The 26306-nt window shown below is 37.1% G+C and overlaps 1 protein-coding gene across 4 annotated transcripts in view; it reads right to left on the minus strand.

Annotated features, from left to right (window-relative positions):
• OCA2 (OCA2 melanosomal transmembrane protein) overlaps window positions 1-26306 on the minus strand; it is a 187896-nt gene that overhangs the window by 132072 nt on the left and 29518 nt on the right. For all 4 annotated transcript variants that reach the window (XM_053971895.1, XM_053971893.1, XM_053971894.1 and 1 more), the window contains exons 4-7: window positions 11240-11338; window positions 10443-10631; window positions 6927-6984; window positions 5993-6065 (exon numbers count right to left, since the gene is read on the minus strand). In XM_053971895.1, coding sequence (XP_053827870.1) covers window positions 5993-6065; window positions 6927-6984; window positions 10443-10631; window positions 11240-11338 — 419 coding nt within the window. The remainder of the gene's footprint in view (window positions 1-5992; window positions 6066-6926; window positions 6985-10442; window positions 10632-11239; window positions 11339-26306) is intronic.

The raw sequence follows: 26306 nt of genomic DNA on the forward strand, positions 1-26306 counted from the left end.
GATCACAGCCTTTATGAAAGGTGGAGTCATAATAAACCAGAAGAAAACTTCAGAAACGCTTCCATGAAAAAAAATATTTTTTTTTTATCAAGCCGCACTTCAGAATATTTTTGTTCTGCCTTACCTTGTTTTTGTATTTCCCTTAAATTGCCAGAATGTGATTTTCTCTAAATTTTAATTATTCAGATATGGACAACTTTTGGGAAAACTCTCTTTTTACTTCTAATATTCCCTTTTATTCTGCAATTTAAGCATGCTTTCCCTTTCCTGAACTTTTTTTTGTAATGTGCCCTCCAGTGTGCCCCTTTAAAGCAAAAAAGTCTCCCTGGGGAGATTTACAGGCAGAGCTGATATTTTTTATTTCACTTAGCTAAACTGCTTCATTTTGATATAGTTCTATTCTTGAAATCGCATTATTGCTGTGAATTAGCCTGTCAAGGGATTTGGGTTTGTGTTTGCTCTGTGAAGCATTACACTGTGGCTGTCTGTATTTGGCACCAGAGCACGTCTGCTGCTCCCAGCTGAACCAATAGCTGTGTTTCCTGATCCTGGTTTTCTGAGGAGTATGTGACAGTCACCTCATGTTACTTTATTTTTATCTGGCTTACGTTGATGGAATGGGATGCAGTGGCTAAACATTTAAACTGGTATTCATTCACCACAGCTCATGTTCCTGTATTTTGGACATCTGCATATGATGGTTGCTTCCCTAAAATCAGTGATAAAAGGTGCTTGTTAGATGGAATTCATGGCTTCACTACATGAAGATGAGAATAACTGCTCATGAGGAACATCCATTCTCTCTGTTAACTATAAAAGAGAGCCTAGGATGACTAACTCAGGAGTAGCTGAGTCAGCATCCAAAATACTGAGTCCCTGCTCTGCCCTCCATCAGGTAATTATTTCGATATGTACAGAGGCAGCCAAAAAGCCCTGTTTGATAGAGATTCTCTGTTGTATTTGCACACAGATGGCTGACTTTATGCTTTCTTTAACATCTATTTGTATATCCTATTCTGTATAATGTAGAATGCACCTTGAGAATGCTTTGTCTATGGATTATTTTTCAGCAAGTTTCTGAGGGAGTTATACACCATTCATCCTGATTTATGACCAGGTCACTTATGCTAGTTTCTCTAGGATATTATAATTTTAAAGAAGGCCTTTTCCCTGGATCTTAGCATCCATTTTTGCATATTGTCCTTAACTGGTGTTATTTCTGCATTAGTATTTGTGCTTTTTTTATTATTTCCTATCTCCGTTCTCATCTCTGATGAGTTTTTTTTCTACATTATCCCTTCATAATATAACAAGTTAAACCACACACTTCTCTGTCCCTATTGGCTTCCCCATTTGATGAATGCTCTATAAACTTTTTATTTTCCTCCTTTTTTGAATGCGAGTAATCCAGGTCCATTATTGTCTACAGTGGATACATCATTTCTCTCTGCTCCATCAGTTTGGGAAGTTCTGTAACAAACTAATTTCTACAGCATTTTATCAATTGTGCCTTGAGATTCTGTTTCTTGGCTGCCTCTGCACGTGGTCCTGGTCTTCATCCATCTATTTAACAGCTTGAACATTGCCTGTAGGCCTAAATGCTTAGTACATTTCCAACAACATCAAAACCAGAAATTTTTTTAAATGCTTTCTGCAAGGAAAAATTATGGAGGAGAGTCTGCCAGTAGAGAACTAAAGTTACAAAATAAGAAAATATTCAAAGGGTCAGAAGAATTAAAGGGATTAGAGAGGTTTCGTAATAAATTATATTAATTTGTGCTCCCTGGGGAAGAATCTTCAAGGAAGCTGAAAATTCTGCTAAAATATGACTATATTCTTTGCCTCACAATCCTTCTTTCTATATATACACCTCTTGCTCAGGGAGTGGTAAATGTTGTTTTCCATGTCACTAATGGTCGTGGCATGATTGCAAGGTTTCTAGTGACCTTTCCTTGCTTCATGGTGAACAGTTGCAACAATAACACAAATTCATGCAGAAATCACTCAAATTCATACAACTTCAGCAAGGAATTTGATAATGAGTCGTAAGTCTGCTTGTCCTAGAGACTCCTCATCCATATGTGGAATTGTTCTAAATAGTTTCACTGAATCCAACAAAAAGAGAAATATAACCTATGATTTAAAATTCAACATATTTTTACTATTTACATCTTCTGCTTTCTCAATTTGAGACCTTAACCCTGGACTGGAAGTAACAAAATCTCTCATGGAGAGAATGGAAATATATCCATGAAAACGGCCCCTGTCTAGTCAATTTGATATCTCTGGTTTTGTCCGACTTGGAATAAGCAGATACACATTCAGGTGTGACTTCAGGTTATGTACTTTTATTGAGTTTTATTTTGAACATAAAGTGAGTAAGAAAGTCTCTATGCTGGGTGCTGTGAAAATATTTAATTTGCAAAATGCCATCCTTTGCTCCAAAAATTTAACTGGGGAGATATCAAACACCTAAGCAATCAGATAATTAGATCAAGACTGAAAGACTTTAAAATATATTTACAAAAATGCAAGGTCCTTGGCCAGACTCAGGAAGAATTCACAGTCCACTCCACAGGTAATTTCTGACAATCAGTCCAAAAAAGCAAAATGAAATTGCTTTGCCCACACTGATCTAACCTTCCCTCACCTATAACATGACTGGGTGCAAGTACAAATGCTGAGAGGGAAGAAAAGGTTGCTATTGACGGACAGAGTAAAGGCGGAAACTCACACTTCAGCGAGGTAGGTGTGAGATCCATTGCACAGAAATGAGATGAAGATTTACCATTTTTTGAAAAAGAAAATATTTTTACTATTGAGAAGTGTAGAAATAGCTATAACTGTATGACATACAGTGAAACAAAGAAGGCACCGTATCAGAGAGACAGACATTTCTCTAAATTACAGTGAAATTACAGTTTGATTGCATAATTCCTTAAAAGCATGATGAATCCCAATTACTTTTTAATTTCATAAAACCTAGTTCAAGTTTGAAAGTGAGTGTCTAGTTCTGCTCCAGTTGTCCATTCCCTATTGCTGGACAAAAGCTTAAAATTTGCTTAGATCAGGGACGTATTTATTAGAAACAAAAGAATGAACATAAAAGATATTTAGTACTTCAGAAAATTTTTCAAGTCTGAAAATGTATGTAAGTTGTGAAGAACAAGCATATTTCTCGTTCACTCTTTGATCACTCAGTTAATGGAGAGACATTTCCTGAAGGTCTGAATGGCCAAAGAGTTAAGAAAAAATAAGAATGTTCATGTCTTGGAATAGGTATATGTAAGTAAACAAAGAAATACTGGAATTTATTCAGACTCTATAACTCTTCTTCTATCATCTTAATAATTAAAGATGTTCTCGCCTTAACATACAGCCTTTGAACAAAGATGTGAAAATGCTTCACATATTAAAATATCAATATCATCAACAGTGATATTGAATCTTGCTTCCTGCAGAAAGGGTCCTCAAGTCAGGCTTCAGTATAAACTTACTTCTTTCTGGTATTATAAAGTTGATTGTTAGAATTTCAAAACTAATAAATCGCAAGAATTTATGTTCAAAGAATCGCATTACCAATATTTTGAAAAACTATACTAAAATTACTGAATTTATGTCTGGTGCCTGAATGGAAATCAGTATTAAAAAAAAAAAAAAAAAAAAAAAAAAAACCACACAAAATTACAGACTCGGAAAGCTTCTATTAATTCACAGAAGGCAAGATGTTGTTTCCAGAATCTGCAGCCAGCACACCTCAGTGTTTAAATGCCAGGTTTGTACCCATGGGGTGGACAAAGCAATGGGAGAAACACATGGGCTAATAAAGAAGGTAATGGGAAGAAAAACAGCTAGAGTAAAACCAAAGGAGAGATAAAGGTATAGCAACACAAACAGAGATCTCATCTGAAAAGCAGGTCACCTCCACACCAGCTAATGAAGGCCTCCCCCAGCACCAGAGAAGGAAAGTCCTGCCCCTGAGCAAACCTGAGATCTCATGGGCATGGCGGAGAAATCAAAAAAATCCAGGTGATACCAGGATGACAAAGGACATAAAGTCCAAAAGTAATCACTCAATTTGTTTTTTAAAAATATTTCACACTTTGTTTTGACTTTTCTAGTGTATGGAGATACATTGTATATGTGAGCACACACTCAACCCAACAGTGTGCTTGGGCATTTCTGGAAAAAAAACAGAACTGAGAGGAAGGAGTTCAAAAAATAAAAAATAAAAAATATATATGGTGGTTAGTACTTATTCAACACTTCTAAACAGTTTTTGAAGCAGAAACAAGAGGTAAAGTGTGCTCATTTGCATATTTTGGCATCATATGAGTTAAGACACTTATTTTCCACCCGAAGTCTCATATGACAACCTCCAAGGGCTTTGTGGCAAGGACTACTGCAGTAACCTACCATTAAAATCTTGTGGTCATTTAGAGTGGCCTGTAGTGACCATTGGGAGTACTGCAGTCTGTCAGCCAGCATAAATTGCATTTTCAACACTGTTGTCTGAATGGTTAACTTTACCTAGGTCTAGCCAAGAAGTGGAATACTTTCTTCACTATGTAATAAAGAGGAAGACAACCACATGAACTTACTGCTATGTTAATGGAGACTGACAGTGATAGTAAGAGGTATTGCTGGTGCCTTTTCCAGAACTCTTAGAAATGCAATCATTCTCCTTGATTCTTCTGCTTGAATTATTACATCACCTTGAAAAGGAAGCTTGGCTTTGCTGGATTGCTTACCTCTCACTTTTTCCCAGCTCAGTGACATCAGACAGGAGACAGAATATCTAGTTTTCAAGACACATTACACAAACTAAAAACCTTTAGCTTTGGGTTTGTCACGTAAGAAATGGAAATGCTATCTTCTGACTGTCTGACAGCTATTTGTCTCAAAGTGTCCTGACATTACAGGTAAAATGCAAAATACAGGAACACCTGTTTGTCTAAAATCCCAGTCCCAAATGCAGTTCCCTGAAACAAAGGAAATATTTGGTTGCAGAGCTAATTTGTACAATGCAACAACTATGGGTCCAACCCAAGTCTGGAAAGAGAGGAAATCCTCACTTTATACTATGACAGTTGAATAAAACTTGAACTTAAAGACTCAATTCATCCTCATTTGGCAGCTAAGGCTGTGACAGCTGTGGGGCTGTTTAACACCACACCACCACAGGAGCTTTCAACACTGTTTCACAGAGAACCAAAAACACTGATGTGAACAGGATATTGATGGGAGTTTACAGTTGAAGTTGTCATTGGTCCTACTAAAAGTCCTTTTGCATCCCTCCAAAAAGCAATCTCAACTTTAATTATAAATTGCCCTAAAGCACTAACATTTTCTTCCTCATTTACCCTACTAATTAGTGCATTATATAATGTCATTACTGGTGACAGTGAGAACGCTAATAATTAAATCTATTTAAAATGGACTCTCCCTGCCCAAAGCTATGGACCTGACCAGTTATATAGAAGAACAAAGCATCTCAAAAATTAAAACCTTTTGCACCTTTTCAAAACAAGGGACCTTGCAGGAGTTTGTGAAATATATCTGTAGGTGCATCTTCTTTTAACACTAGTGAAATAAGAGTCAAGCAGATTTCAGACCAGACTGATTAAACTAGAAATATAGTGGGAAGAATAAATGTAATTTGTTTGCAAAAGTTTTTGGTTTTCAACTAACTGAATGTTCAACCCTCAAAGACTTTTCACATTCAGATCTGTATTGACCTATGATGAATAATTTTTATTTGGGGTTTTTCTACTGCTTGTTCTTCTAAACAATTTCTCGGCCCCAGACAAGTGCCATTCAGTACAACTTGGAGAGGGAGTATGTGGGCTTGTATCAAGGACAAGTCTAAATGCAGCCAAGGCTCTGAGAACACCCAGTCCTCTCAGGGTATAAGACAGAAAATACACACTCTTTCAACTACTTTATCAATGAAACTTCAGATCAGTTTTTTTTTCCAGTGAAAGAAGGATACAGAAACTTTCCAGAGGCGATACAGCCAACATCTGCCAGGGCATACTTTGATCTGGATAAATGCCAAATAAAATCTAGGGCAAGGATAAAAAATAAACATTCATTAGTAGCACAAAACCTGCAAAGGACCTGCTAAACTTATCTCAAGTACTTTAAAAATACTCTTTTAAATTGCACATTCAGTTGTGAGATTGTTTTAGTATTTTAGGTATAACTCCACAGCAGTTGAAAAGCATCTCTGGGATACTTAACAAGGGTAAGTAATATTCCTTCAGTTAATTTACAGCCAAAGTCACATATTTTATGCACTTTTTCAAAATGTCTCTTAGGACAATCTTCAGGATCCATCTGGAAAGCAGCATCCATACCTGAGGAAATGCAGAATGTCATCTATTTTCTTCCTGGCACAGAAGCCCTGTTAACCAAAAAGGAATTCCTCATAGCTGCTAAAAAAATAAACTCCAACTTTTTGAAATTTTTCTCTAGACTTTCAGTTTAAGATTTTGCTGAATTTGAAGATTTTGCTAAGGGAGGGCAGCACTTTGGCCACCTGAAGGAGATGCCAACCTCCTCATCACCTTCTGCCTTTGATACTGTGAAGCATTGCCATTGCTGCAGCATCCTCCCAAGCACAGCTTTCCCTATGAGCATTCCTCACGTGTCAAGATCAAAAGATCCATCCTAAATTCAACAAGCTTCCTTAAGGGACCTACAAATTTGGGTTTAAGCTGTTTCTTCCTCCAAATCAACTGCTTACCCAACCACATTGTCCTGAGAGGTGACTAGTGCATCAAATAAGAGTATGACTAGCCCTGCATAGTATTGTCAGTTTTGCCTCGAGACATTTTGTGTGTACTAAGAGAAAATATTATAGCTCATTTTGAACTAATTCTAAAGAAATGGGGGCTGGGGAACACTACAAATTCAATACTTACAGAGCAGACAACTACGAAGATAAAGAGGCCTGAAACTTTCAGGAATTTTAGACAGCATCTGAAACACAAGGAAACATGTATTTACTATCTGGCTAGTTTAAGAACAATGTTTTCTATTCTCTTAACAGCTCTGATATTTCAGAAACATCATGGTAAGCACTTGTGGGTGATCATACATCACATCAGAGTACAGACACCACAAAGCAAGGTCAGCAGAGGCTTGGGAAGCCTTGGTGATTATCAGAGCTCCTGCACCATCTCTGCTGCCAGATGGATCTCAATACACAGGAAGGAGGATTTGCCCCTTGGAAAATCCGAGGGAAGGCTGCAGAATGAACTGGTGCTGGATCCTGAAACCACTTGTCCTCTACTGCTGCTGGCCCCTGGCAGACCCAGATCCCCCTCAGCTCATTCTTGTCTCTCCCAGAGAGGCAACGGGGCATTGCTATGATTGCTATCACAGGGAGGTGGCATGGCTGTGCTGAAAGCACAGCTCTTTGCATAGACAGATAGTGCCATGAGTGACTTCCTCAAAACTTGGCTTATAATACACACCCTGAAACGTATTAGAAAAAGCAGTTTGAAGACAAGAACAAGCTTTAAGAATCTTCTGGGTTTAACAGTACCTTTTAAAACCAAATATACTTCATGAGCATAAATCTACTAACAAAACTAAATATCTTTTTTCGTGGCATGTCTGTGCCCATTGAAGGAATGCCCTGCTCTGCAAATGAGATGCCACAAAATATTCTGGATTGTCCAAGTTTACTACTCAGTGGGTTAGGCAAGAATAACTCTAAATTAAAAAGTGGATGTTGAAAATGCATGGTCTTGAGAAAGAAATCTGAAGATTTAGCATTTTAAATTACCATTTTTTAATCTTACTCAAAAGACAACTCAACTAAAAATTTTCTGACTGCCCATCAGTATGTTATACTGATGTCTTAATTTCCAGAAGCCTTTATATTGGTTTCACCTCATTACATATTTTTATTTTGAAAACATCAATATTCTTATTCTGTTTTTTTTCTCAAAAGTAAACATTCAAACCTTGTTTTTCTGACAGAATGACAAATGCAGAGCTTGATTTAAACCTGATGACAAGCAAGAAGGAAGACATTTCAAGTTACCAGGATAATTAGTTGAAAAAGAAAGAGTGCAATAAAAAGCTACATTGACAGATGCTACAGGACAAAATATTAAAGCAGAGTAGTCTGAAGAATGTTAGAAATAATTTTTAATCACAGTCCCTAAATGAATTCATTGACAAAAAGCAACAGAAAATTACTGCAGACCCATTTTTCAAAAACATTGTTTTCCAAAGTTTCCCCCCCCTCTAGAATTTTCCAAACAGCAGCTAATAAAAACCAGCAGCTAATAAAAATGTGTTATCACAAACTGGTACAAAGGGGCTAAAGTCCCCTATTTAATACAAGTGGTAACAACTTTACCCAAACTTTACACAGCATGAAAATCTAGAGAAGGAAGAGGAAAGGAGAAGGAAGCCAGTTAGGTGGTTTCTTCTAGAGATTCCAATTAGCCCTGCTCTACTGAAAAGCAAGATGGCAGAGAGAGGAAGAAAGTAATACAGGCATGAAACGAAAGGAATGATGACACAAGACATTATCAGCACTTCATCACTGATAACATACTTTGGTATTACATGATTTATGGAAAATACTTAGTGACAGTTCAGTCAAAGATCCTCTATCCTGCTGGTCAACTCTGCCCATCTTTACATTACAGTTTCATTCTGGAATTCTGAGAATTTATTATGTTATGAATTAATAAATTGCAATCCAGACTGGTTTAATTTTAATGTACTTAATATTTTTTGTTTGCACTTTGGACTTACAATTTATAATAACATTTAAAGTTATTATTAGAAAAACCTTGATTTTAAGACACAAGTGAAATAAAATATTAATTAAGCATTTATAAACTAATAACCACTTGTTTGTAAATAACAGAAACTCACCCAAAGGAGCTGGCAAGATGTAATAAAAACAAGGTTTTTGGAAATGGTTTTAATAAATATAGAATTTAGAAGGGTCTTTTTCTCCTGCCTGTTTGTTTTCATGACATTTTGTATTAGGGAAACTGCATTTTTAACAGCTTACATTTGAGATGTGATCAGCTTTTGACTCACCCGTGGTTTGCAATCTGTCTCTTCCTACAGTGTTAATCTGGCACAGCAATGCAAGTACAAGCCCTGTGCCAAATCCTATGCTGATATATGCCTCCAGTACAATCCTATCTGACTTCAGTTGGAAATGCATGGACTGTAAATCTATGAAGAATTTCACCCCCTCTTCTAAGCCAAATGATTTTTGATCTGATCTGCATATGGTGTTGGGCAGTTTAGCATCATTTGTTATCTCAGCAGTGCTATGCTGATTTACAACAGCCAAGGAGCTGATCCCATATGTACAGCTTGCACTATAACAGTGAAAATATTTCAAGGGAAGTTCTGCTAGAAAAACTTGCTCCTCCCCAGACTATAAACCTATGCTGTACTGGAAACAATGGATTTCACACTCCCAATTGATACCTTTGTTCCATCAAATACCAGAAAAATCTACCACAAATGTGAAGAAAAACACCTGCCAAACTTCTTTGCATGTGCTCACATTGCACTAATTGCAGTCATTGGAATTCTCCTGCTCCATTTGTTCAGCAGCAGAGTGGGAGAGCAGAAAACCATATGCACAATGAGAAGAAAACAAATGTGAAGTGATGAGCTAAGACAACACACAGATTGGGAAAAGATGCACTGACACTCCACTGGAAAGATGTGTCACATCAACAATAAGATGTGGACCTGCATTGCTGGGCTCCATGAAAACCCTGCAGAGCTATCTACAGACACCAAAACAAACTAGAAAAAACACTGAACCTGTGGAAGGGGCAAAAAGAATTAGTATCTAAGATCAAAGGTTTTGCTAGTTAAATCCCCAGCAAAAATATCACAAGAAAATTTGAAATTAAGCTCTTATCATATTGCTATCTTCTTATATATTAATAGGTTCAATTTCCTCCATTCCTATATGATGTAAAAGACTACTTTGGGGTAAAGAGTGAAATATATTATTGTTGTCCAAAATGGAAAAATGCTGAGTTATATTTTGCTTTGTGTATATATGAAAAGCTACTGTAATGACTACAGAAGAACTTTTACACACATATTTGAATTAAAGTGAAGCAACAAAACATTGGAGAAACAAAAGCTGTGGAATCAACCACAGGGCTTTTAAAAAATTATTTCAAAGAAATTTTAAAAGCAATATAGAAGTTATTTAATTACAAATTTAGAAAAGGTCCTGTGATTGATTCTTCTTAGAAGAAGGGGCTATTGATCGTTATGGAGAGTCTGTAATCAATTTCAAAATATCAATGGCAAGATACAGTCTAAATATGGAGTCCTATTGTATTAATTTACATAAAATCATTTTCTAGACATCTATGCATAAAAACAAATACATGCAGAAATTTTTTTAAAAGTGTTTGAATTCAGACCTCATCTTTGATAAATTGAACTTGACATGAAGGTTGTCCAAAATTTCGTATTTCTCAGAAGAAGCAGATCTGGGAAAACTTGTCATTTCACTTTCCAATTGAAACATTTGCTCAAATTCTGCAGAGCTGTTGTCCCATGAATCATCATCTGTGGTAAAATCTGGATTATGAAGAGCCATACACTGCAACCTGTCACATATTTTCAGTAAACATAATAAAACAAAACAGTGTTTTATTTCAACAAGTAGTAGATGCAACTGACCTTGCAGATCCTTACGTTCACTTTGAGAGATTTTTATGGAAAATTTCATAGAAAGAGATTTATTCAGTACAGACCAAGCTCCCCTTGGTGACATAGCTGGGTGGACTGGGGAGCAAGAGCAAAGACCCCATGACATTTAGGTGCACCTGAGAGTACTAGTTCTCTGATACACCAGGCAGATGTATTTCAGGATTTGGTGTGTAAACTCCGTCATCAGGGCCTTCCCTATAGTTCTGCTGTGTCTTTCAGTGCACTTTATGCAGCAGCACATGGAGGGAATAAGAGCACAGAACCTGCAGTTGTCTATGCTTAGGGCTCTATAATCATCCTGACCTCACACCTTACATCCTTCCCTTCCCTTTTTTCAGCCCCTTCTCTGCTACCAAGGTTCTCCAGAGTAATTCCCTGCTTAAAGCCCCTGCTATTCACTTTATTTCCCAGCAGGTTTGGTGTTAGGATATAAGAAAGTACCACATGCAATTAAGTAAAAGAGAACTTAGGAAAAAATATTTTGAGAAAAATGAAAGTAACTTACCCATTTTCCTCTGAGGAAACCTTCAGTAGTGGTGTCTTCTCTGTAAAAACAGTGGTTTTTGACCTCAAGCTGAATAATTTTGAAAAATTGAAGTGATATCTTTGGAGGGAAAAAAAAAAAACAGAATAGTTAAGTCTGCAGCAAAATTATTCACTACAGATCTACAGAATATTTTGCTACAAGTCCATTTAATTAGTTAAATATTCTTTAAGAATGGTGTTGACCTAAATTAGGGTTTTCATTCATTAAGTTTGAACTAGTCATGGTACTTACTTCCTCATACTCACAGGGGACTCATTCATATAAGTTTACACTAGCATACTTCATAAAATATGAGATAATAGAAGAACTTATTTCCCATAAATGTTATTTGATATATAGATCACCATCTACAAATCCACTAATCTCTACAGCAACCTTGTTACTCTTTGTGTTAGGGAAGAAAATCTGAATAGAAGTACTTCATTTCTGCAGCACAATCCCTTCCAAAGAGTTTCTGTCAAGCCTTGGTCCTGGTGTTGCAGATAATTAAACAGTGTAAGCTACTTCTTGCCATATTGCAGCTTAGCATTGTGAAGGAGCTTTTTGCTAAAGTATAAATCCCCAAACTAAAGAAGCAGCTGAAGACAATCAACCACAACCACAGAGGTCTGGCTTTGGGGCAGACTTCTGATAGAGACTAAATAATTGAGCCATTCTAGAACATCTTCCCAAGACCAGGCTCTTTCAGAGACATTTCCTATCAAAATCAACATTATTCAGGTACACTCAGATGCATTCCATTCAAAATTGTAGCCTTCCACCACCAGAAAGTCTCGAAGAAATATGCTAGATATACAGTCAAAATGCAGATCTCAATACCCCTGGAGGAAACCCACTTAGAGGAAACCCAAAATGTCTTCCACTATTGCTGGACTGTGAGGGGAAAGAAACTATAAAATCATAGACTTCTAAATAAATACACAACAGTGACTGGTTATTTAGTCTTTTAAATATAAGGACAGCTCAAAAAGAAGAATTTGCATATTTGACTTTATAGCATGATGGAAGACAGTGAAGTTTCTTGCAATTTGTAGGGCTTTGACTTTGTAAAATTAAAACCTCCAGATACTGCTTTGGCCAGTTTGTTCAGCAGTGTTTTCAGTCAGAAGATGTGCTAGGTGCAGAGCAATTGTATATGGTTATTTCAGCCTTGAATGGCCACAACGCTCATTCAAACTCTGCTGTAAGTCACATATTTTCAGTCTCAACTGAAGAAAGTGAAAAAGTTAGAGTGATTCAATTACTCAGTACCTCATGTCAAATGTTGGGCAAATTACAACTCAGGTGCTACATTGTACTGACACTTCATCTGTGAAGAGATGATTGCATAGTCTGTAGCTATCAAAGTGCTTCCTTCTTTAAGTAGGAGAATATCATTCACACAGAAGAAAGTCTAAGTGTCTAGCACACAGTCTATGTGTCTAACTATTAATTTGAAGCAAGTATTATTCTAATCTCATCATGGCTTTCAATGTAAAAGGCTACCTAGAGCTTTTATAAAATGAAACCCATAGGGATAGCAGGAACATTATCAGGACTTTAAATGTGTGCCCACCATGCACTGCTGATAAAATCTGGCTAATCCCAACATTGCTGATAAAATCTGGCTAATCCAAACATCCCACTATACTCAAAGTCTGCATTCAAATGGGGCAATTTTTATAACAATTCTGATGGTGGACCTTGAATGTATGAGTTCAGAAATTTGACTCATGAAAAGACCATTTACTGTTTCTACTTTTAAACACAGCAATGTCACTTGTTCCAGAGGAAAAAAAGGCTTCAAATGATACATAATATATGCTGTTCTGATCTTACCTCACCTTGTGCACACTATTAACCTTTCTGAAATTCCTTTTGTTCTTTTCCTCCTGGGATGTGTAAAATCTGAGATGGTAACCAGATACTTTCTATAAAAACTTCCATTTTCTTCTAATTGTTAGGGGTTGATACCAACATTGCTTTCAGTTACACAGGCATATGTATATCCACTGACAACCCACACCTCAGCAGCTCTTCACTACTACTGTGAATAACCAGTTTGCAAAAAGTGCTGAAGAGCAAAGCAACCACAGGAATGACAACAAGAAAAGGAGTATAAAGGTCAGGTGGAAGGTGGTTTAAGTGACAGAACCTGGGCTGAAGAATCCAAAATGCTAATTAAACACATCACGTTCACTTAAGTATCACCTTCAATTTCTTCCTACACTTTGTAATCCCCACTTGCTGGTATAGGTCCTGTCACTTTTAAATGGAACTATGGAGCTGAACAGATGGCCAAGAATGACAGACAGTAAAAAAGGAAAAGGTCTTCAGATAAAGTAAAAACAATTAGTACATGACAACAACAATTTGCAGAGAATAAAAACACATGGACAAGAATAAGCAGCAGGAAACAGCCAGGCTTGACAAAACAAAAATAGAGAAAAAGTAGACGAGCCTCCACTCCCCCATGATGTGATTACTCTAATTAGAGAATGAGAATAATATAAACAATAAAGCTAATTAGGGCATAAAGGAATCTTGAAGGCTGAATTCTCTAGAAAGAAAAGTTGTGAAAACATCATTAAAAAAAATGCATGGATTATAAAAATGAAAGTCATCCTTGAATACAGAGCCTAGCACAAACCCCTCTGTGCCCCTCATACTTCTGCAGAGATGTTGGAAGTGCAATTTGATCATCCACTTAATCCAAACATAAAAGATCATCTTCAACCAAAACCTAGGAAGGCCTAAAGACCCCCTGCTGATAGAAGAAGAAGTCTGCGGTGCTCAAAAACCATCTTAGCATAATTCTTAGTGCTCCTCAACCCAGCAAGTAGCTGGTAATTGGGACACTGTAAATAGGAAACAAATCAAAATTTCAAAACCTGGGGTCAGGTCGCACTTTGAATGTTTTTTCCTGAACAAATGGCTAGAAACTTTGGTTATATCCATATGCTAGAATGGAGTATAATCCAACTCTACTGAGCAATTCAGCAACATTTCCAAGAGGCTAATCACCAGGTCAGCTCATTAACAATAGTCAATTGTGAGTTAATTGGTTAAGGCCTCACAAGGCCTCTTCACAGGATGAAAAGACCACTCTAGATTTGCAGGCAAGGATCTGGTAAGCTGGGCACCACTTGTGTTCATGGCTCTTCTCTCATAGCTCAGACTTAAAAATCATTAGTATTTTCTACATCAAATATGAGAATCATAGAATAGTTTGAGTTGGTCAAATTGGCCCTCTGGAGAGGTACAGTGAGAGCAGCAGATGAAAGGAATAGATGTGGGAGACTCCAGTTGCTGCTCCCAGTCTGACTAATGTCCTCAGACATTAGTCAGAGTTGGTGGCTGACGGAGTCTGCTTCCCATTACCTGCAGGTGATACCTTCCTGCCGTCAAGCCCCAGACCTGCACTCTGACCACATTTTCAGGCATTTCCTAATGGTGTTTACACCTGAAATTTTAAACAAAAGGAAAAGGAAGACTTTGTGCTGGGCCCTGATGTTCAGCCATAAGCAACACTTCAGTCCCAAATGCACTACAGCAAAGGATGCCAAAAGAAATAAACATCCTACAAGAGCCTGACAAAGTAAAAGATCATGCTCATTCTAGTTAGGCTGTAAACACTTAAAATAATCACTAGATCTGACTGGAACCTATTATTTAGCCCTGTATTGAAAAGATTAATCATGGTACACAATGTATTGCTTTTATTCCTTATAATAAAAAGGATACATTTTAAATAACAGCTAATGTTTCATCTCCCATGTGTTATGCCCTGCACGCAACTATCAGTAGGGGAGCTATTTCTATGAAACCAGAAAGCAATAATTCTCACTTCCATAGGAAAGATCAGGTCAGAATTGAAGAAGAGGTGAATATGGAAGCATATATATTATGTAGGAACATCAAACATTTTTACCATGACTTATTAAAAATTTCACTATATAAAAAATTAAAAGCAGAATTTCTTCAGAGGAAAAAAGAGCTAGGATGCTTCCCCGATTTAGTAATCTAATTCTAAACTAGTATCTAAAACTTTTATAAGCATGAGGTTGCCTCATAAAAGCTCAAGAATACTACTGAGCCAAGAGTTTATAACAAATACAAAAACAAAGCAAAGTTTTCTAGAAGAGAAGTCCTGAGTAAAAATATGAGAGCTAATTAATCATAAAGGAGACTAGTCACAACAGCATGAATTTAATTTATCATTACTACATTCTTTTAGAATAAAGTCTAATTTCAGAAACTTCATCTTCCCTAAATAGAAAACATTTATACAAATCATATGTACTGAACTAATTACTCTTACCATAACTGTAAAAACAAAACAAAAACAAAACAACACAAAGAAGGAAAGCCCCAGACCAGCTTTTGACTGCACTTAAAAGACATTCTTCCACCAACTTGGTATTTGTGAGTTTCTGATGAAGTCCACATTTTGGGGAACAGTTATGTGGTACAAATTGTGCTGACCAACATCAGAGCATTCAGGTCTTAAACCTTTACCTTTACTGTGCACTAAGCAGCTGTATGCATACATCTGACAACTTTGCTATATACATGAGCCCACACAGAGCCACAACCCTCTGTGATGATTTCTCCTCAGCGGTAGCACACCATGGGGAAATTGTTATGACTACCCATCAAAAATCAAGTGTGGCAGCTGATACACTCAGAGTCAAGAGAAGGATCAAAGACTCCAGAGCTCATATCTCTACAGAGTTTCCAGATATTTCCTGTTGACTTCTTTATGTAGCTTCAAAATCAGCAAATAACCTCCAGACTCTTTAAACACATCCAATGTTAAGATGTCAGAAAAAATAAGCAATGAAGGCATTATTTAATACAGACTCATTTTCTATTAGACAGGATTGTACAGGATCCTGCAGAGGGACCCCCAGAAAGGGATCCTGAAGGGCTGGCACTGGCTAATAGCCTGACACTGTGAGAGGTACAGCCAACTGGTAGATCTCATTTTGAAAGGCATTGAAATGCCAGAGTGTGTCCAAACAGTAAATAAGGTGGTAAAGGGTCTGGAGCAGCTGAGAGAACTGGGGTTGTTTAATCTGGAGAATAAGAGTAGGAAAGGTCAGGGAAGATTATCTCTCCATGCCTGAAGGGAGGTTGTGAGGTGGGCATTGATCTCTTCTCCCAGAAAACAAGTGACAGGGCATGACGGAATGGCCTCAAGTTGTTTCAGGGACAGTTCAGATTGGCTGTTTGGAAACATTTTTTTCACGGAAAGGGTTGTCAAGCATTGGAACTGACTGCTCAGAGAAGTGTTGAGTTATGAGCAGGTAACCAGCAGTTAACTCATTTAAAGATGTGTAGGTGTGGCACTTAGGTCCAAGGTTTAGTGGTATACTTGGTAGTGCTGGGAAGGCTGTTGAACTTAATAATCTTAAAGGTCTTTTTCAACCTAAATGATTCTATTATTCCAAACTGAGAAACATATGCCATGCCAAGACCCCAGGCAATTAAAGAAATGCTTAAGAAATATGTAGAGAATGTGTGCTGAGCTCATCCTAGATGGAAATGGTTCCTTAGATAGGGCACACACTATGTGCTTGCTTCATTCATTTCTGCTGGATTTGGAAAGTGAACATGTTCTGCAAAGGCAATTTTAATTTCAAAAATAGCCTGGAGTATAGAGTGCTTCATGTGATTCCTCTTTTAAAATCAAATCGCGCTTTGTAGGGTTATTGTGCTTCTCTGAAAAAAAAAAATGGGTATCTCCACAATTTTGTAATTTGTTTACCTCGAGAGTCTTTGCCTGCTTCTGTCAGGGAAGGTCTCCATCAGTAAGACATTGGAGGGTAGTAAACAGACCAGGACCTCACTCTAGTGGGTGAAGATAAAAGAAACTACTTAACCTTTAAGCTGCCATTAAACATTTCTGATTCTACCTCAGAGGCACTGTTCTCCACACATTTTCTTCTCCCATGTCAGGGTATCATGAGGTCCATCTTCCTTGTGGGAGGGAGCCAAAAGCAGGGACTGGCCATGGATCTGGCAGGGCCATGATCTTCCCAGCCAGAGGCTGTCCCACAGAACCCAACAAGAGAGCAGGGACAGGGTGGGGATGGGGACACAGGTCAACTCTGATTTCATGAGCATCCAGCAGGACCACAGTGATACAGCAGGTCCAAAAACCTACCATTAGAAGGATTAAGAAGTTGGACTGAAGAGCATATCTGCTGTTTCCTCCTCTAAATTTTCTGCTTCAGCAAAGGGAATTGGAAAGCTAAGGAGACCACATGGAAAACTGCAGACAGTCTGAAGGAGAAAATAAATTTCAGGAGCAGAGGCTGCCAAAAGAGTTTAGCTGTTAGCAATTGCCAGCAAGCTGCAAATTTGAAAGAGGCATCAGGAGCCAGTATGGGTAGTGGTCCAAATTCCAAACCCTGTTTCCCTATGGATTACACTGATAACCTGTTAAGATGTATTATCTGCAAATGCTGCAGGGTATAGTGAAAAGTAAGTCTGTAATAGAGAAGCAATTTATCAAGAACACTTAAAGCATAACTGCATTTTTTGATACTTTAGTATATTCTGCAGGTTTGGCTTTTAAATGCCAGCATTTTTCCTTGACATTCACAATGGGCTTTTAGTTTAACCAGCTCTGCTGCTAACTGAACTTATGACAAATAAAGGAGGATCACACCTTTTTTCTGATCCATAAGGGAATTTGAAAAATATCAAATATTGAACTATATATCTGACCAGCCTTTCTTAAAGATGCAATACGGGGGGCTTGGATGATGGAAATACGAACAGAAGAGTAGGTCTGAGATACAACTAGATGATGTATCCATGTCTAGAGAAGGTTGTTATTTGTCAAGCATTGAAGTGATAGAATGTTGTAGCATCAAAGGTTTGGGGGAACATATGTTAAAACATGAATAAAAAGTACTTTTTAATGTACATTTTATTTGCACTTAAATCAAATCTCTTTTTCATTAAAAAAGTTATTCAATGTTGATTAAGTGTACAAAAAAAAATCTATCAACAAGTTCTTCCAGACACAACTTCCTTACAACTTCCTAACTAGTAACTCTTCCAAAACAGAGTAATTCCACATAACTGGTCATTTGCATTCCACCTTGAATTATATCAGAGCCAAAAACTTTTAAAACATTGAAAATCCCAGAGGAACAAATTTAAAAACCCAAACAGAATGAAAAGTCAGCTCATAACAATAAAATATTTTCTCTTCTATTTGGGTGATATTCAGTGAAATCATTCAAGAGTAAATGAAGTTTTATCTCACAAAGAAGGTGCTCTTCCCTGCAATAGTCCTTCATTTAGATCACTGTTACATATTAACATACACCATTTACAAACCTCGGGAAATTCATTCCATAGCCTTGGGTTCTGGTTTGCTACCAAACATCTTTTCCTGCCTTAGTAGGCCTTAGAAATCTAGACCCTCAAGGCTACAATGTCAGAGAAGGAGCTTCTAATCTGTATTAACAAGCAGCTTTGAAACACATATTTTTGATTTGTTGCTGACCAAAGGGAGACAAATTTAAAACACAAGATCAGAGTCCATAAAAATGTTCAACTGAAATTCTCAAGGTAAAAAGAAGCAAGGGGAAGAAAAATGACCACCAAACAAATCAACCCAAACACCAAGGATTATAAATAACACATTCCAGAGAAAGTCTGGGAATTTGATTTCCTCATACAGAGTATCATGCAAATTATATTTGGCAAGTCCCCCCTAAAGTGGGCTAACTGACCACAAAAAAAAAAAAAAAAAAAAAAAAAAAAAAAAAAAAAAAAAAAAAGTTATTTCAGCTTCCCTTCCTCCTGATTTAAACTTTAATCCTTCTCCAGGTAAGAACATGCTGCTGTGCACTGAAAAACCAAAAACCAGAATCACATCTCTCAGGATGCAGAAGGAAATTCCTCTTCCTACACAGCAGATGGCTTTGTTCCAGCAGTATAGTTTAACTGTACATCATATTTCTTAATACACTTTTTCCCTCCCTGTCACAGAGATGCCAGACTCTTTCCTTTCAGACACCACATTCCCTTCAACCCTGTACAGAATGGAATAACTTTGGTTACTCCATAGTCTCACAGAGGTAACTTCCTTCCATGTTGTTCCTGAAATGGCATATTCTTCATATGTCATAATATTGGTTATCTATGTTTTTAAAATTAGCACCATCCCAAAGTTAAATAAATCCTGAATACTGATCATCAAAAAAACAGATAGAACAATAACTCTTCACTCTTCTGGCCACACAGAAATGAGGTTACATAAATAAAACTTCATTCTGTGCTCCCAAAGAAAAAGAAAACAAAAAAGGGAAAGTGTCAGTACCCCTGGCTTAAAAGGAAAATTCTTCATCAAGGGATTATCTGCAGAAAAGGGGAAAGCCCATGCTGACATGGCTGCCCTATGCTAGCAGCTTCTGTACCAGCAGCACAACACAGCTAATGCAGATAAAGATAGAAGAAATTTTAGAGGTGTTTTGATTCCTCAAGCAGATACAATGCCTGAATAATCTATTACTTTTTCAATTAAAAACTCTTGTTAGCATTCTTAGAAGAATGAACTGAAACCACTACTTAAATGTTTAAAAAGCAGTTCTTGTCATTTGCCATGTGTTGAACCAGTTATGCAGCTGTTTGATTATCAACTCAAATGGATAAAACAGGTTTCATTTTCTTGAACCAACAGGGCCTCCAAATAAGACAAGCTTGAAACACAGGGAAAAGTGCTGACAAATAGAATTCTTGCATATATTTTTTTCAATAAAACAACTCCAGAAATCATTGTCAACAGTTGCTGCATCAACAGCTCTCATTTTAATACCATCTGCACAGGCACTTTGCAAAAAGAAAATATCCATAGAGTGGGACATAGTAGGAAAACTGAAGGATATTCTGACAAAATGGAAATGCAAAGGAGCCAATTAAGTGGATACTCTTGGCAGCAGAGCAAAAAATAAAATAGCAAAACAAAACAATAAACAGTAAACAAACAAACAGAAAAAGACACTAAAGTGCCCATTAATCAGACACTGTTATTAAAAGTTAATGTAGAAGTAGGCCTTCTGCACCTCAAGAAACAACACAGAACAATGGTTGTTCCTCTATACAAAAATAACAGTTTAGAGAGAAAATAATGTAGGTTCATTTGAGTCATGACATTTAGAAGTAGGTTATAATTAAAAAGATATGTTTTAAAAACAGACAAATATAAAATGTTTATGAGATGTAGAGGTCCACAGCAGTGGGTTGTCACAAAGAAAAAAAAATCACTTTGTACTATTTTAAGATTATGGGAAATGAAAATTAATTAGAACAGTGGAAGAACTGAAGCTACAGGAATTATTTCCTCCAGTAGCATTAGGAAAATGCGTGGACTGAAGAGAAAAAAAATAACACGACACATGGCAGATAACATGACACAGAACAGATTTTGACCTAAAACAAACTTAAGAAAAAAGCACATGGACAAATTTTTAAAAGGGCATTGTTTAGAGAGGATGGACTCCATCAACATTTTTTATTTGTCATGAGGTACAGCTACAGTCTCAGCTCTGAAGTATTATTCCAGTTTATCTATTAATTTATTTTGGTCAACAGTCAAATGCTGTAACCAAAATAGGAGAATGTTCTTACTTGCAACTTTACTGTTAATGAAGACCCTCATTCCTGAAGAGATACAGATGCAGATCTCATCTGAGATCCAGATGATTAATTTTGCATCCAAGTAAATAAATTCCATTACAAAGAAGGAAGCCAGTGTCAATACTTAATTTAGATGACCTCAAAGTATTACATGCATGACCTGAATCTCTTAAGATTCATACAGAGTTTAAGAAGCATGAAGACCCAGAATTCTCTGTTCTCCAACCTATCTACTTGAGCCTAAAACATTTTTTGAGTGGTATATCAAGAAAATTAATTGATTAGTGCTACTCCAAATTGTAAATAGATTGGTACATTTGTTAACTGCTTTTGATGCAGAGTTCTTGTGTGTTCTGCCTCACAAACATGAGATTTCCAGCTGAAGGAAAGCATGACAGGTCTAACAACAACAGTGTACCTCTATCAACTTTTATCAACAGAAAAATAGATTCAAAACTGTGATTAGTACAATGTCCATACATACAAATCCTTATGAAAATCTATCATTCTCTTCTGCCAAGAACAGTCTGTTTTCTGTCAAAATAGGCAAGTTGGAATATTTCTGGCTATGTAATCCTCTTCAATAATTTCATTCAACTAGGAGCAGGTTTGAAAGGAGTGCTAGTTGTCATTTTTTAAGGTTAAAAACAATAGCTTTCCAAAGATTGATGTTCAAAGTTTTTACTCTGAAACACCACTACTTCTTACAGTTCTGATTTGCCTAAGTTTTAGTCACATACTACAGTATGCCAAGCAGATGTGACCCAAAAAATAATGTCTAAAATACATTAATTCCATTGCACCACTTTGTAGAGCATTTTTTTTTTCATTGGCCTGTACTAGAAAGCACTAGGAGGCCCAACATACAGAGTACAGAGCAAACTGGAAAAGAAGACATATGCTGCAAATGGATGCAACAAAAACCCACAAATTTACATTATATTACAACATTGCCCTTCTCTTTTAGCTTATATGATTAAAGACACATCATAGAAAACAGAAGGGTATTCCTTGTTACCCTCATTCTGGGTTTATTCTTCCTTTTGGCAGAATGATTCACTAAATTCAGGTTCATCCTTTTCACTGTATGAGGTTTACATGCTGAACCAGCTGTCAATATACTCCTAAAGAGGTTTCCAGGTCACATGTCATTGACATGGTTTAGGAGGTAGAGTTGCTCACATCACATCTAGGAAGATTAGAAACAAAAGAGTATTTGAAATTGTTTTTACTTTTTTATTTTCTTGGCAGCAGAGAAAATGAATTGCATCAGACCACAAGAGTGGGAGGAAAAGTCACTGCAAAATATTTACTCTATGCTACTCAGGATTAGACTTCTTACAGTAAATTCCTCAAAAGCATAGTGTTTCCTCCTCAAATATCAAGTGCAACGCCCTGCCAAACATATGAGTTCAATGTAACTTCCAGGGTGGCCATCTGAGGGAGATGCTTTCATACTTCACTTCAGAGAGCTCCACTTCAGGCAAGGGAGTCCTTACAGAAAATCTGCTCAAGGATACCAGGGAGTGAATGGCAGATGGACTGTGTTTACTGTCCTTACTGACTAGCACAGAAAAGACAGTAGCTCTGAAAGTGTGAGTGAAGCCTTCAGCCTTTCACAGCTACTTCTGAATGATGCTAATTCACATGGTACTGATTCAATACTGATTCACTTTTTAAAACTGAGTGGCTGTAACTGCCAATCTGTTTTATATTTCACCCTGTCCAAAAGAAATAATATAAAAACATGCAAAGAAAAGAAAATAAAAAGAAAAAAAAACAAACACAAGTGCATTACTTTTGAACCTACCCAGTTCTGACAGCCCTGGCTCCAGCTCACAGTGCTGTCCTTGATGTAGCTCTGACCTGCTGTGGGCAGAGCTCTGTGTGGTCTCTGACTGCTGCTGGTCCATTAGCACAATTATTGCAGGTTGTCCCTGCAGCCCCATTAGCCCCTATCAAGTAGAGAATTGCTTGTTTTGTCACTGTCTGTAATCATTTTGGTGACTCATTTATCAGCTTTTGCTCTATTTCAGATAGTAAATCACTTGAGCTCCTTATGTACAGCAGGTTTTTAAAAAAGCCATATGATTTTGCCAGACTACAGACTGTGACCTTTTTTTTTTACTTCACTGGCTAATTTCTCCCATCTACATTAATCTATTTTTCCATCAACTACATTCAATTTTACATGAACCTCAGTTCTTTACTATATGACCATCACGATCTGGGAAATTTTTGCTGCAGCTGAGGAATGACTTCCAGTGCTTTTAACGCAAAAGGACAAAACACTCTGATGCCAATTAATTCTAAAGAGAGAGACATTTACAATTTGAGGCAGACTGAAAGATACCCATCACCAGCAGAACTGTGCTCTAAAACATCTGCTCTTGACAGCAAGCTATGAAAGGAAAAAGAAGAAGAAAGGAAATATTTCTTTCTGTAATCCCTGTGGGGTGAGATTGTTTTATTTTATGAGGAATCACAGCCTTCCATGTCTTTATCTTGTTAACATGTCTTGCTTTTGTTTGAAAGACCAAGCTGTAAGTAATTATGAGTGCAAGATATTCAGTGTTAGCAAGGAATGCTGCTAACTTGGCTGTCTGGCTTCAGGGTTTGGGACTAACAAGTGCATATTCTTGTTACCTGCAGCTTTGGGTGGAGTTGAGATTTTTTTCATATCTGGGGACTGATTGCATCAAAGTCTTACTTATAACCACAGCATTAACTTGCTTTTACCTAATTCAATCCATAGCTCAGTACACCCTGCTCACACTCTGTATTTCATGCTGTATTTCACCTTCACCCAGTATCCCTTTGTAGCTGCATGGAAGAGTTTCCATTCATTTTTTTCACTACTTCTACTGCCTCTGCATTTTACTGATTTCTGTCCATATAAATGCTTCTCCTTCCACTTCTGTCTCTAAGTCCTCTCTCCTCCTCTGGCAGCAGCTCCCCAGCAGTCTGGGCAGAGGATGAGACAATGTTTTTTGGCCAAACATTCAGTATGAGCTAAGCCAACCAAGCTCTTACCACATCACCCTGGCTATTAGACTAAAGACTGCAAACCCTTCCTTTCCTCTCCCTTCAGGTCCTTATATTTTCAACAGAATAATAGTCATTGGAAAGAAGAATCAAGAGTATATAAACAAAACAATGCTGATTATCAAGAAATTTTCTTATAAAATAGAATACCTGAGTAAAAGTTGCTGTTTTAATCAATGTTTCATTATATATTTTAAAAGTAACAATGAAAGAAAAAAAAAAAAAAAAAAAAAAAAAAGATGGTCTTGGCAGACTGCGTCTGGCAGAGGTATGTGGATCCATACACTTACCAAGAACTGGGAGATGTGTGCTTAATGCTACTCAGAGCAAAGCAGAAGTTGTGTATCCATATCCTACCAAACAACTATATAAAGTAACTCCCACTAGCATTACTTCTTATTTGATTAGACCATGAAATCAAGATGCTTTTTTTCCTCTCCCTCTATGCTCTGCAAAGTTCATAGGCTCCTGCTCCTCCTCAGGCTCATTGAGGTCCACACCTTACATTTCAATGGCCCAGACTTACTGCCAAACATTAGATTTCCCTCCATTATTCCCTTTCTCAACTATTTTGGCTTCACTTTCAGGCCATGTCTTGTTCTACCCTTCAGCTGCAGAGCCTGGGCCCACAGAAAAGTTGCCATGTTATCATGCAGACCATTTACCACCCAAAACCAGCACTGCAATGGCTGCCTATATGTATGTACACCTGATGCAGTAATATATGTAAGGACTATGGATTTCTTATACTTTCTTTTCCTTCTTCCTAGTCACTGTCCATGAGAACAGTTGTTTTTCCCCACATAAAACTTATGCACATCTACCCTGCAGAAAAACTGGGACAAAACTGAAATCTTATTAATTAGTATAAGTTGTCCATCTGCTAATGAGAAGTTATGATTTCTGTAAATCATTCACTATGTCGGAGCTGCCACCTGCACACACACATATCAGCCAGGAGCAAAGCACACAGACACATTTTTCAATGAAAAGCTTCACAGAGAGATGTTGAATGTCTGAGTTATTTGCTTCATCACAGATGGCCAGCTACTCCTCATGTCAGCTATTCAAGCCCCGGGCATGCCCTCCTGCTCAACTGCGACTGGCCCTTTGCAACATGCAACACATTTCTTTTCGAAGTCTGACTGACTTGTTGGCTTTACCCTTCAATGTAAAAAAAAAAAAAAAAAAAAAAAAAATCTGACAATAAAAAGCCTTTCCTTGTTCAAACAGGGAAGTTTACATGAGGGAAGTGTTGTCCAGTTCCATCTTGTATATGACTGGCATTTTTCCACAACTGGCTTAAGAGATGTCACAGAGACAAACCCCATATTACCATATTATTAACTATTAGGAAAGTGCAGCTGCTTGCAAAATTCAGGCGCTTTGTGGAATGTCACAGGCACTCAAATTAAACATTTGACTTTTGGAGGTTAGTACACTGCAAATTCTTCACTGAGTGCTGAGCTCAATGTTTAGCCTAACAATTGGGAAAGTGTGAAGCAGTTAATTAGTACCCCTAATTCTTTCAACAGAGCACTCAGAAACAAAAATTAATAATGATGGGTTCTTGTTTATAAAATGTTCTGTCAGAGCAAAAAGCATTTGAGTGGCTACACAGGAGCACTGTGATTTTAGTCTGTCAATGGCAGAATAGAAATTGTAGTATATGACCAATCTGAGATAATGTGAACATTTATAAGAAATTAGCACTGAGATGATGAATAACACAAAACAACAAAAAAATTAAACAATTTTGAACACAGAGGAACTTATAATGAGTGAAGCCTCTTTCTGTAGGTTTCATTAACAGCAGAAACTATGTTAAAATCAGTCTTTTCCTGAACACACCTCTTTTGCTCAAATGAAGTCAAACACTCTCTTTAAGTTACATCATACAACTACATTTAAGTCTTCCTTCTGTTACCATGGCAAGACATCTTTTTTCCCAGGAAATGCAGAACAGCAAATTAGAATAGGGCAGCAAAACCCCACAATAACTTATTTATTTGACTATTGTGCATAATATGGTCTTTCTGTTTTACTTCCTACCATTTAACCCAAAGTTTTGCTAGAGCTGCTTATTGATTCTTTTGAACTTTTCAGGCTTTGAATGGTATTTTATGATATTATAGAGGCAACTGCAGGAAGCTTTAATCTAAGAGTCTCAGCAGTTCCATGCCCATACATAGTTTGCTCATGATAAGCTGTGTTGCAGCCACATGCCTCCATGTAAGCCATAAATGTTTGAGAGGTTCTATTTAAAACCAAATGAACCAAACTAAATCAATTAGCAAGGTCAGACTTTACAACTCCTTCCATATTATTTGTTTACTGCAGT

The sequence above is a fragment of the Vidua macroura genome, chromosome 2 (genome assembly GCF_024509145.1).
Source record: "Vidua macroura isolate BioBank_ID:100142 chromosome 2, ASM2450914v1, whole genome shotgun sequence".
Taxonomy (NCBI): domain Eukaryota; kingdom Metazoa; phylum Chordata; class Aves; order Passeriformes; family Viduidae; genus Vidua; species Vidua macroura.